The sequence below is a fragment of the Clytia hemisphaerica genome, unplaced genomic scaffold, assembly GCF_902728285.1.
Source record: "Clytia hemisphaerica strain Z4C2 unplaced genomic scaffold, Clytia hemisphaerica genome assembly, whole genome shotgun sequence".
NCBI lineage: Eukaryota > Metazoa > Cnidaria > Hydrozoa > Leptothecata > Clytiidae > Clytia > Clytia hemisphaerica.
This window is the reverse complement of record NW_027104561.1, coordinates 1,254,464-1,268,438: the sequence shown is the minus strand read 5'-3', so window position 1 is coordinate 1,268,438 and position 13,975 is coordinate 1,254,464. Positions and strand designations below refer to the sequence as shown.

Below are 13,975 nucleotides of genomic sequence, written 5' to 3'. Positions count from 1 at the left end.
AGAATCAAAGATTGTTTACGAATTGTCAGTTTTCCATATCCATATCTTCATAATAATGATAATAACCTCGTAAAGATTTTTCCACCGTTCTGAAATTTACATTACAGGATGTCCGAAAGAAAGTATAACATTTCCGAAAAAGTTTATAAAATCAAACTGCAAAAGAGTACAATTTTTTTGCGTGCACAAATTTATTTTTCAAAGTTATATTTTTGTCATAATATTTGAGAAAAAAGGGAAATTCCCACGAAATGTTATAGCCACAAACGGGTTGGAAGCGCTCTAACTAGAGGTGAAAGGGAAGTTTTAACTTTGAGTTTTAATATTAGACTTAAGCCTTACGACCTTAGGATCTGAGAATCCAAAATATGGTCAAGAATGGTTCAATAGGGCTCATAATAATAGCCTGGAAGTCTATAAACCCCTCATGAATTGAAATATTTGATAAAATTTAACAAATAGCCCAAAAGCGACTTTCTTGCCCGATCTTTAAATTGCTAAAAACGAGGAATTAACCAAAATTCTCAATATATTTTGACCGAGATTGTAGTAAGTTCCCGTACTGTATGGTAGATCCTTTGAATTCTCCCTCCAGGCTAGTGACCTTCAATGAACCGTATTTTTTAGATTTTAAGATCTCTTTGTTTTAAGGAACAAAAAAGTAATATCAGTTTTAGGAGTCTTAATAACTCGAACCTCTACAACTGGAATGTCTCCTTAATTTAAACAAGTTTTCTGGTCCCTTCAGTTAACAATGCCTTATAAATTAATCTCTATAACTCGAATAAATTTGTGTTCCAAGTGTGTGTTCGAGTTATTGAGACTCCACTATTGACTATATTGCCATTTTCTCAAAAAGCTTCCGATGAGTGCATTTCATATTTTTACAAGATGAATTTAACAACGTTTCATGAGTCAAACTCCGGCAGCTGTTGTGTGGTGAAGAAGCCAAACCAAATCATAATAGGAGCATAATGTTTTTGGTTTGGCGTATATTGCATGATTTGACATAATTCACTTCATCTTCTTGAGTAATCAATAAAAACACGAGTAATCAAGAGCTGCTTATTACAATGCGCATATCATTAACTCTTATACTTTTCAGTCCCTTCAGACCTGGGGGAGGATGACGAATGACGGTTGGGTACCGCTCGCTTTTTGAGGATCAAAAAATTTTTAGAATCGAGGAAAAAACCATAAACTCGGGAATTCCTTGGAACATCCTTATTGATTAAAAACAGGTTTCTAATAGGACCTTTACCAGGATGTTTAAGGGATACATATACCGGTGCTTTATCTTTTCATGTATGTACCTCACAGGCTCCAAACCAATTTTTCTTTAAATAAACGTCCATCCCCGAACGACATACTACCTAAGGGAAGAAATTTTGGTGGAAAGAAAATTTAGCGTTTTTGTCGGTTATTGCCAAATTCTGCCAAATTAAATTCCTATCAAATTTAATTTTTCTCACATTTAGTTCGATTTTTCATAATAAGAATGTACTTTATGAGAATATTCATGATGAAATACATGCTGATAAATAACGAGATTGCTCACAGGAATTTCCAACCCGCGCGAGCAAACCCGTACCTGTCAATCATTTTTTAGACCTGTCAATCATTTTTATCTGCTTTTCTTTTCACTTGTGGTTTCGAAAAAAGTGTTTGTAAGATAATAAAAACAGACGAAATTTATGCATTTTTTTAGTTCAAAGTTTTGGAATACTGGATTTTCAAGAGAAGGGAAAGTCATAACTCTTGACTCTTGACTCTCCACCCACCTAATCCATTTTGAAATACATTACTTGAGTCAAACTGCACTGAGGTGACGCTACTTATAAATTGTTGTTTCTAAGAAATATAACGGGAATTTCCAAAAATATCAATAAGAGCTCACAAAACCAGAAAAAGGTTGGTCAATGCTGACAAAATAACACAAACTTCAACGCACCGTATAGGATTCGAACTCTCAAAAATGACTTTCACATATCTGACAGCTCGTCGCCTTAACCCCTCGGCCACTCAAAATATTGACTTTATCGAACAATGATTAACAATATTATCTCTTTATTTGCCATGACCTGTATAATTGGCCCAGCGCTAGCGAGTGGGCCTTTAATGAGAGTCTCACTATTTTTTTTCCGTGTTTCCTTCTGTCTGTCCGTTTTGGTAGAAACGGCGCTTAATACTAGTACCAAACTTTTTGCCGTCTGGACAGGGAAAAGCTTGCTAAAGTCGGGTACTGGCTAAGAAAGATATATTTTCTGATTTCGCGCTCCTTAAACAACAAATGTTTTCAAAACAAAACAAGATGGCGGTCGAAGCGAGGAAATTAATTCGTGTTGATTCATACTTTCTTGAACATTTTCTTTGCTTTAGAGACTTTCAAACCAAAGAAACCTTTTAGTGATTTTTCTTTGTAAACCTTTTTCAACATTCTGTCATATCTTATAGTTTTCATAAAGCTTTAGGGCTGAAAATTCTACCTTAAATCACTGTCATTTTAAGTTTCTTGTTTTCAAAAAGACTTTATTTTTAGGAAATAATGGCTTCTAATATAGAAATAAATAAACTGAAATGTGTAAATTTAAATAAGACACAATATTGCTTCTGGATCTGTCGCTGTTTTAAACAACGGTCAGAGTACAGTGACAGTGGGGCGTGGCATGATTTTCAAACTCGACAATGTACTCGACACAGAATTATTTCAAGTAAACTGATTTTGGAATTTGTTAATGGACACTAAAATGAAGTTAATGTGTAAATTGGAACAAGATTGGAACTTTTTCCATGATGTTACGTGTGAAAATGGTTATTTCTGGATCTGTCTCGTTTAACGATTGGTGGCTTGATTTTTCAAACACGACACAGAATTATTTCAAATATATACCAATTTAAAATGGAATATGGCAATGGAGACTAAAATGCAGCTCATGTGTAAATTTGAACAAGATTGGAACTTTTTCCATGATGCTACGTGTGAAAATGGTTATTTCTGGATCTGTCTCGTTTAACTATTGATGGCTTGATTTTTCAAACACGACACAGAATTATTTCAAATATATACCAACTTAAAATGGAATATGGCAATGGAGACTAAAATGCAGCTCATGTGTAAATTTGAGCAAGATTGGAACTTTTTCCATGATGCTACGTGTGAAAATGGTTGTTTCTAGATCTGTCTCGTTTAACGAATTGGTGGTTTGATTTTTTAAACTTGCAACACAGAATTATTTCAAATACCGATTATTAATGGATTATGGCAATGGAGACTAAAATGCAGCTCATGTGTAAATTTGAACAAGATTGGAACTTTTTCCATGATGCTACGTTTCCCTGTTCTAAGAAATGAAGAAAGGGAGAATTATCCTTGTTGACTTAGTTTTCATTGTGTTTTGTTCGACGCAGTAAAATTTTAAATCCTTTGGCCATCCCTTTCCCGGGGGAAATTTGAAATCTTAAATCTTAAACATTTTTTGAAATTCGCGAAAGTCGCGCGTAAAAATTTCACTTTTGCTGGGCCTTCACGCCCAACGGGCTTCTTGTTTTATTTAACTTCTTAAACAAATGATTTTAGATCATTTCCAACATGCGGGAGCCGATAACTCAGATAACTCATCGAGATTTTCAGGGGATTTTCAGGACTCTTTAGTCTTTTAAAGTGGGACTGCAGCAAACGGGTTGTAAACTCTGCTAGTGCCTTTAAAATAGAATTTCCATCTGGGGGGTTAGGACACTCTCCAATCTCCTTGAATTCTTTCTAGTATACAGTACCCATATACAGCAGACAGAATTCACAGAGCGTACACGCGCGGGCGATTAAACACGATCGCGCGGAATGCGGGTCAAAAAATTCCCGTGAGCAATCTCGTTATTTATCAAAAAGTGATGAAATTGGTCAAAAGTTTAAGCTATCTTTTCCAAAAAGTTAAGGATATATCCATAATGAAATGGAAAAACACCATTCTTATAAAAAAGCGTTAAGAGCGAAGTTCAAAGGTCGCGACTTAGCCAACGAAGTTTGGATGCACAAGACTTGAAAAAAGATGTAAATTATAACGATTCATAGTTTGAGTTATCCTTTCAGTTTGATACAGGTTTGAAATAATGCTATCATACATTAGAAGGATAATAAACCACCCGGGAAAGTTATATGCACATAGTCTACAGCCATCGCGGCGGTTTATGGAAAAAATAGCGGCAATAGAGCTTGGAACAAAACAAAACACTATAAACTCAAATCGATCCCGCGTCCTAAATTGTTCACTTTTTGTTGACTTTATTATAGGATCGTTTCCAACAGGTTTGAATTGGAATAGAGCTATGTGAAATTCCGAAATTCTGTCCTTTCAAACAAACAAATTAATTCGATAAAATTAATCTCCTAAACAACTAAGGAATGTGTGAAAAATATGTTCCAGACTTTTTTGAGCCAATTATGAAAACTTTTGGGTAAGCAATATATATCGTAGTCTGGTAAAATCTTTCTTTTGTAGATGGTTTCAGACAATATTGTACTTATCTGGATCTTGTCCTATGCCTGGTATTTCCCTTAAAGATTCAGATTTAGAATATTTTTTCATGGACATTGATTTGACAAATTTGAGTTTAAAAAAATTTCCTTTTCAGAAGTAAAAGGAGTAATTTTAGAACCTTTTAAAAACTTGTGATAGTTAAAGGAGCAATAAAGTGTACATGTTTTTTTTTCTATAAGCATAACGTTTATAAGCATATAACATCATGCTCAGTTTTAAACAATGGCTCTGTTGTTTAAGAACAATAGAATGTTAAGCATAATGCGAGCCTGATGTAGGGGTACACACTTTGCTTAATAAAAACGAACAAACATGTGCTCGAATTTTTGGAGAAATTCGAGTTGTGAGAGATTACCCAACATCTTAAAAAAGTGTAAGATTTCTTTGGTCAATTAATTGAAACATATAGAATCTGCTAATATTTTTGTAAATGATACTCTCTTGAAGGCTTCAGAAAAGAAAGAAAATTACGAAATATCTCTGAAGAAAAAATGCCAAAACCACGAAACAAACAAGGAAAGAAGACATTGAAGGAAATCAATGCGATCAGTGAACGTTTGTATAGTTCAAGTAACGCCAATACAACAAGATTAACTAAGAAGGAAATGCCTGGAAAAACTGGTAAACATTTGAGTAAGGATGACATGAACTCCATGGTGGAAAGACTACACGAGTCTGACCCGAACGCTAAACGTAAAGAACTTGGTGAGAAACATAACATGAATTTTGATAAGGAACGTCCTGAGAATATGGGTTGGCAGAAGAAGGAAAAAGAAGAGATTGACGCTGTGACGTCGCGGCTTTTTGTGGCCGATTATAATAACCGGAACGTAGGTAAACAAACGGTCCCCAAGGTAACGGATAAGGAGCTAAGCAAAGAAGAGTTTGATGGTATGGTAGAGCGTTTATTTATAAGCGGATACTCAAATCGAAATTTGGTTAAAAATCAACATTTTATGATTTGATTATGAAATAAGAAAAAGCTGAAGAGAAATCGTTGAATAAGGAGAAAGTAGGAAGAAGTAGAGAGACACTGGGTCGACTTTCAAAGCAGACCCGTGAACCGGCTGAATGTAATAAAGACATGCTTGGTAAACAAACTTATAATGCCAAAGGGATTTATGGGACTCACGCAATGAATGGTGGGAATGAAAGATATATACCTGAAGATGGTAGTAGTAATGGCACCACTAGTATTTAATTTGAATAGAGAGGTCGAAAATTTGTTGAAGCGAGTTTAGAAACTTAATAGGTCTTGTAATTAGTTGTAGTTATGTTCCTTTAAACATAATGAATAAAAAGTAATAAAAATAATTTAATTAAAAACGTAAAAATATTTTCAAAAAATACAAATTTGTCTTATTTCAAATGTCCAAGTCAAAGAACGAACGGGAGAGACTTCATGCAAGGAAAAATACCTCGATTTTTGCTTGCTGGAGTTTGAGAACAGGACATCTCTAATGGACAGTTTAATCATATGCTTTAGTTTTTACCCCTTCAGTCGCGTTAAACAGTAGCATATTAAGACCTTGCCGTAATCTTAGTATACTAAGACATAGCATCATTACACCATCTTTTTAACATTCAATTCACGTACAAAAGTTTCCAGAGGCTCCTCAACAATGGAAAATGTCCCTCAACAAATTATTATTCTTTTAAGGGTAGAAGCAGCCATAAATCTAAAAATTGACCGTTTCCTTAGAAAAATTCACCGTTGTTTTGTTTCTTAAAATCAACCAACGATGTAAAAATAATAGATAACCAACTTGCCTTGATTCTCAAAAAACATCCGTGTTACGGTTGTAAAAATATTAATGACATTTTGCATCGTAAAAAGTGCAATTAAATAAAAACTTGCTTCATTTGCAACCTTCTATTGGACAGAATCGATCACGTGATGTATATTTTTCCAAAATTTGGGTTAGAAAAAGTGTATTTTCTTTCCTATAGGCAGCCTCACAGAAGGAATTTTTTAATTAGATATTATTATTTTATAAACATTCATCTGTTTATTTTGTATCAGGCAACCTTCATGCACTTTTCATTCGTGAGATATCGCACTTCAAATCACACATATATTTTCAGATAACATCATTTATGAGCGTTTATTTATCCAGATGAAGATTAAGTGGTATCAGGCCGATCCGTAGTCAATTTGTCTAAAGATTGGTACCTTTATCTTTTGAAAAAAATTCCAAAATTTGCAGTAAATAACAATTCAAATTTTCTATCAATTCAGTGGATGTCAAAAAGTGTGTCAAAATCTAGCTAAAAGCATAACACGCACTGCACACAGAGCTTTTTAAAGGAGTGCTCATTTCAATAGGAAAACAATGGTTGTTCTCTTGGGAGAAGTGCCTTCTAGAGGTAGTTGGTTATCTATTATTTTTACATCGTTGATTCAACAAAATGTACCAGTCCCCACAAACCAGACAAACTACCACTTTAAAAAAATCATCAGCACTATAATATAGTTAATCAGCTAATCACAATAGCTATGGTACTATTCGAGACAGCAGTATTATTTCCAGATAGGGTACTATTCATGATCTGTACACATGGTTTATCAAGACATTCTTTCACTTCATGTTGGGCACCTACGCAAGATTTTCCGCCATTTCTCGGTTCCGGTTTATTACAGACTCGATTACGTTCAGTAAGTCCCCTTCCACACGTAGCTGAGCATTTTGACCATGAATTCCATTGCCCAAAACCACCATCGACAGGACAAGGTAATATATTTTCTACACATTGTTGTTTCTCAATTCCGTTTTTGGCCTTATCGGGGCAATCTTTACCCCCGTTTGCAGCCACCGGATTATTACAAGTTCTTGTGCGCGTATGATAGCCTTTATTACAGTTTGGTTCACATACTGTCCATTGTGCCCAAGAACCCCATTGAGCATCTATTGGACATGGTTTCTCTGAGCATTGACTGGTTTCTACGTGAGGACCAATGAGAACGCACGGTTTACCAAAACCGGAAGGCCTAGGATTCGTACAATTTCTGGATCGACCTGAGAAAAACAGAAAAATACACATCGCTAATACAATCAACTACTAAAGTCACAGCGTAAAAATACGTAAATACGTGTAATTTGAAGTGTAATTTTCACTTCAAACAGAAGATTGCCTAAAAAAACTTGAGACGGAATTGCTTATTTTGAGCTTTGGTTACCTCGAAAGAGTGTGCAACATAATATGAAACATTTTTCAGGTCAAAAAAATTGCTAACCTACGGTTCCTTTACATTATTTTCAATGGTCAAAATTCGATGTCTCTGAGACGTAATTATGGCGTTAAAACTATAATGTTAACACGACACAATATAAACTGACCAGGAGTTGTATACGTACACGTTTTTTTTATAAAAACATTCAAAATTTTTAAAGCCTTGGAATGTTCTTAACTTTTTGACTTTTAAGCCTAAAAATGTGCAAATTTTTTTGAGTATTTTTGTTCATTTTCCTAAAAAACTCGTTGTTTTAGAGTCCGCAAAGCCTTAAAATGTTCTTAACTTTTTCTTAACATTTCGGCCATCGAAGCCTTATGTTCTTATAGTTTGTCCTAAATAAAAAATGTGTATCATGTAAAACTAATTTCTCACCTCTAATGCCATAGCCGCAACTGACACTACAGTGTGTCCATTCTGACCAGTGCGTATATCCACCATCTACTGAATATGAATGGCGAAGAAGGGATGGTACAACCAATAAGATGAAGAGAGCAATTGTTGCCACGATGACGAAACGTTTGGAATAAAGGATACTTAGCAGTAGAGAACGATGCTTAGTCATTGTAATTTGTTATCATCAAAACTTTCGTCGTCTATTTTCTGATCAAGATTATGATGGTGGAATTTTTTCTGATTATCTTTTATATTGTTATTATTAGTGTCCAGCCATACAAACGACTTTGGTGATTCGGACGAAATGTTTAGAAATATAGTGTACTGCAAATATTTCTCGACTTCAATATTCAGGACAGAAATCTTCTAGTTGCAATAATGACTTTAAAATTTCCCTTCTTTTCGGAGTTTATCGGTGAACGGCAATCAATTAGATTGGTAATAGATAATTGTTTTAGTCATTATAAAAAGCGTCTATGATAATTTCTTCTCTTCGGTATACTCTCATGTTTTGGTACTACCACTTTTTGTTATTGAACAATATAAGTATTTTTGTAGTTTTTATATTATCTAAAACAAAAAGCGAATTTTATATTAGGTATTTAGTCGACTTTCGGGGATTCGAATTATAAAAGCATTTCCCCCTTAACAGGGATGAAAATGATTTCGAATTTAAGAAAAAATTCGGACAATAGTTGAGTCCACAACGTGACATCAAAACATAAATTTGCTAAGGTGAACCTTTGCTGAATCCATAAAATCAACCATTTTCACAAATGTATGACAAACTATTAAAAGGTGAAAATGATTATCAAAGGAAGTTCCCTAACCGTAATTTAGAAAATGGATAAAAAACAAAAAAATTGTGATTAAAATATTTTACCAATATGAAAACTTCTTCATACAAATAAACAACTAACTATTATGTCACAATATATATACAATATATAAGTCCCTAGTGTTAAAAAATTATGCATTCAGCCGAACCCTGCGAATATATTTAAGAATTAAATTTGCTCAAAATTTAACTCAAACAACTATTTAGGGAGCAAATGGTCGTAATAAATCTTTAAATTTGAATTCAACTTCAAGAAACAAGCTTCTTCAGGTTTCTTCGCGTGTTTTTATAAGAATTCACTCGTAAACAAAAGATACATCCCAATGAACTCTTGGCAACCAAAATCTCTTTGAAAATTGTATAAAGATGTAAAATTTCATATTCGACAGCTCGTTAAATAATGAATTTTTCTCTTGTAAAAAGGTAGAAATTTCGGTGTGATGGTGTGACTGAGCAGGGAACAAATCACTGGTCACAACCAAATTTTCATCTTAGATCGAAAGGACTTTACAAAAATATTTTCCCGATTCATGAAATTTTGCGGAATATCAACAATATTTGAACATTTCAGCAATTTCGCAACATCGAGAGAAAATCCGTTTGAGACGTTAGAACTTTGATCAATCTTAGCTTGAATTGAAAGATGGATAGATGTTCACATTTAAAACGAGGGATCCAGTTTTTTCAGACCCAACAAACCTCCTTCAGCATTATGTTTTTGTACCAGTATAGAATGAGGATCGTAAAGCATGTAAATCCAGCTAGAAGCTGTACGATTATAAATATTGGTTCAAACGATGTATATGTTATCTCAGGAATATTCCCAACTATTTCAATACAAAATATTAAACCTCACCATTCTATTATCAGTAGTAAGTTCATTCATACCATCAAATCACATAGAAAGAACAGTTAGAAGAGATAAAAACCATTGAAAAAGAAATACATTATCATTTCGATTGCACCTCTCACCATCACGTGTCACCAGTCATAATTGAAAGGAATTCGTTTTCGTTAACTGAAAAACAAACAAAAATCGCGTCATAGTAGACCATTTAAAAAAAAAATAGCCAATCCAAGTTCACCTTCATGCAGTCTTCAAAATGTCGAAAAAACTTTCAAAGCATGAAAATGTTATAAAAAAGAAAAATCGAGACTGAGCCAAAATTTACTACAATAGGTTATAAGGTCCATCTTTATAATATTACAAATTAAATTTTGAAAATTCGTTTTTCGCAGGTAACGTGCTTTTTGGTCCAAAAGAAATTTTGTTTTGATTGTGTTAAATTCTTAGTTGACAGCGTCCAAAAAATTTGAATTTGAATTATTTGAATTCCCAAAACAAATCCGACCACGAAAGTTTCTTTATCCTATTTGATAAAGTAAGAAGACTTGTATAAAAACGGCCAATTCTCAACAGAAACAAGTTATATACTTAAGTGGCTTTTACAGTGTAAAGAGAGCCTTACTTTCGCCATCACCATCTTTATCGAATTCGTCAATCATCGATCTCAATTCGTCGTCCGTCATATTTTCACCTAACTCCCTTGCCACACGTCGTAAATTCCGTACACTGATCTTGCCGGTTGAATCGTCATCAAAGAGGCGGAATGCTTTGTAGATCTCTTCTTGAGGATCACGATCAAGCATCCAGTCTGTTGCTATAAAGAAAGAAGAACGTTTTGATGAATGGACTCAAGTTCTGATATACACAGCCAACCTTATGCCTTGCTCGGCTTCCCATTATTCGATACGATCCCGTATTCGATAAAAATTTAATTCCTCTTAAAAACCTAATGACAGAGCATAATTCTAATGGGAGGGATCCAATCCAAGAAACAGCCGAAGTATTGAAAAATCTTTGACAATTTTTGTTTTTTTGACAAAGTAGCTATTTCTTTTATTTCGACAACAACTAATTTTTTTTTAAATAAGTGCAAAAATTTGGAGAAGGTCATACAAACTTTTTCAGCGTTCCAGTTCTCTGAGACCCTATTTCCCGTTCACTCCATGGGAGAGGGCTAAGTTGGCTAACCCCCAAAAGTATCTGAAAGTATCAACATCAACGAAAATAATATCCACAACTATTATATTTAAAACTTACTGACTTCTTTGAAATCATCAAAATGAATTTGGCCTGTTGAATCGCGATCATAATCGCGTAGAATTTTCAACACGTCAGCTTTCTTTACATCAAAACCAAGCGCCCTCATTGCTACCTACAAAGTACAAGAAAAAGGAATACGTAAATTTTAAATTCGGAAAGCGAGAAAGGAACGAGTCATCTTCATAAATCATTTCGACTACCTCGTTTTGAAAACATTATAGGGTTATTAAAAAGTCTTCAAGTGTTACTTTTACAAATAGAGTTTCAAACTTCTTTAAAACACCTCTGGGAATCAATTACCATCATAGCAATACTTTGTAAACGAGGTAAGCGTTGCCCATGACGTAATCTATGAAAAGGTCTGTTAATGAGTCATTTCTGGTTTTACATTCAAAGGAACATACGTCAAATTTGTACACTTCTAACGTCAAGTATTTTCAGCCAACATTAACCTTTCATATTGCATTTCCCTGGCCCAGACAAATAAGCAACCCCCCTCCCGCCAACTCAAAGCTGAAGATTGTTGAAGAAGACTCTCTTGCTTCTCAACCTCTCTTTCTAAAGTTTGGTCTCTTTGAAAATTGTGTGAGCACTCTCGGCTAAATTCATTTTTTATCAGTCTTTCTAACTCGAGTTTTTTTAAATCTCAAACTAAAATATCTGGACAGATCTTGATCCAGTGCATTTTCAAGTAGCTCGAACATAAAAAATGATGTCAATAATGACTTTTACCTTCCTAATTCCCTTTTTTGAATGTAACAAAAGCAGGTTCGAGAAAATTCTACTATACTTGTTAGCGTTAAGAAAATACAAGAAAAAACATAACATCATGCTGAAAATAAACTTGTGCCCTTTCAGTGTGAAAATTGGCATAAAAGCTTATAGCTTGAGAGCTACAAGCTCATTTTAGAACTGTTGGAAAGCTATTTGATATACTCCTTCTAAAAAAAACATGCCACTTTAAATCAAGTGGTCAGGAGCTATGGCCAATAGTTTGGAACTTTTTTGCTGCCAATCAAAATAATTTGAGATATGGACAATAAAATGAATGGGGTTAAGTAAAAGAATGAATTTTAAGAAAAGTATATCAATTTCATTTTTGTAGAACTTGAATTTTAGGACCTGCTTTATTTTCTCGATACGTTTCTGAGAAATTCGTCATTCGTTTACTAATCTATAAAACACGTGTAATAAATGTTCAATAAAAGATCAAATGGAACCGCAAATATGAACAGCAGAAAGCTTTTACATCGAACTGTGATTTAAAAGTTCTGGTAAAACTTTGAATAAAAAAGCCTTCCTCCGGTGGGTTTTATAATATCCAACATCCTCCTACCCGAACCTCCTTCAACGCACGACCTCTTCTACCCGGGAGAAGTTATGGGGAAGTTAAAATGACGTCAAAAAATCTAATGTTTGGAGCCTGGAAAACCTGGGCTCCAAACATTAAAAATATGTTACACTCCACTGCACTTTATATGCCATGAAGTTTTGACGGGAATTTGGTTTGTTTTTAAACGTTGCCTAAAAATGGCATGCGCCGAGAATAAATCTTTTTTTTATCGTTTTCACTTCTGAAACATCCTTTGTCTTTTGACGTGATAAAGCGAAAGGGAACATGCATCAGGTTTTTTCTCTCCAGAAAATCACGTAGTGTAACAATCAAATCAAAAACAAAACAAATCAAGTGTTACTCTAAAAGAAAGAATGGGATATCCCAGCTTTTGGTGAATTACTCGTATTTCGTTACCAGTCTCCTTAAAAGGTTGACCGCGCCGCTAAGGTTGATAGGTGTATTTGTATCGTTTCATGACGTCACAGAAGGGTTGCAAAATCTGACTCTTTTACCAACCGAATGAATTGTGAGACGACGTGTGCTTCGTTGTGATTTACTTTTTACGAGTTTTGAACGGCCTTAAAAGCCTAGTATGAATTGGGTTAAAAAGGTCGACAAATAAGACGAACAAAATGTACCAACATCATGGCGTTCTAAGTTCAAGGCCTATTTAGAGCGCCATGACCAATATTCATTGATGTATTATTGAAAGTCAATGAGAGCTTACCTTTAGTTCATGGTAATCAATAGCATTGTCTTTATCAGTATCAAATAATTCGAAAGCTTCTTTTATTTCTTGTTTTTGTTCTTCGCTCAATTCCCGTCTCTTCTTCAAGCCACTTTTGGATTTATCAGCAAATCCTTTTAAACTCATTTTTAATAATTAATAATTTAATTTTATATGTCACCTTTTGAAGAAGAGAAAATTAATTCTTATAATATAATAACACTTGGGTCTCAGATCTCAGATGATAATTTATAAATGAAGACACTTATCCTAAAACTCAATAAGAATAATGTGGTGAACAAGGTGAATTTCAAGCAATCAAGTAATTTAAAAGTCAAAGTAGTACAAATTGGGTATAAAACCTAAAAATAAGAAATAAGTTGAGGTCTAGATGTGTGAAACTAAACTTTGTATGTGAATCTGGACAGCTTAAGTTTTATTTGACTTTTATTTGACTTTTATTTTTCCTCAAGAATGAGTGAATGAAAAATGAAATTTGAGCCACAAATTTTTTCCATATTGTTTTAATATGGAAATTTTGGCAAATAACGTGAATACGCTACAATACACTGCAAAAGGAACAAATCTTTGCGGCGAGAAACACGTTTTAAATGCAATTGTGCAAGGGTCCGAACACAGACAGTTAGTCACACTAGGAAATATGACACCTATAAAAATTTTCACACCTTGAGCATGATGACATTTCTGACAGTAACGTGACACAAAAATCGACACTTTTCCAATACAAATTTATTTTTAATGTTAAATATATCGTTTGAACCGTAATTTTATTGAATATTTAGG

At 34.0% G+C, this 13,975-nt stretch overlaps 1 protein-coding gene across 1 annotated transcript; it reads right to left on the bottom strand.

Moving 5' to 3' along the window:
- Positions 1 to 9,032: 9,032 nt before the first annotated feature.
- Positions 9,033 to 13,352, bottom strand: LOC136823215 (centrin-3-like). The gene is made up of 4 exons (XM_067079387.1): positions 13,172 to 13,352; positions 11,106 to 11,220; positions 10,471 to 10,662; positions 9,033 to 10,019 (listed from the first exon to the last, which is right to left on the bottom strand). Exons 1-4 carry the CDS (start codon positions 13,316 to 13,318, stop codon positions 9,976 to 9,978), a joined length of 498 nt encoding a protein of 165 aa, XP_066935488.1. The 5' UTR covers positions 13,319 to 13,352; the 3' UTR covers positions 9,033 to 9,975.
- Positions 13,353 to 13,975: the final 623 nt, after the last annotated feature.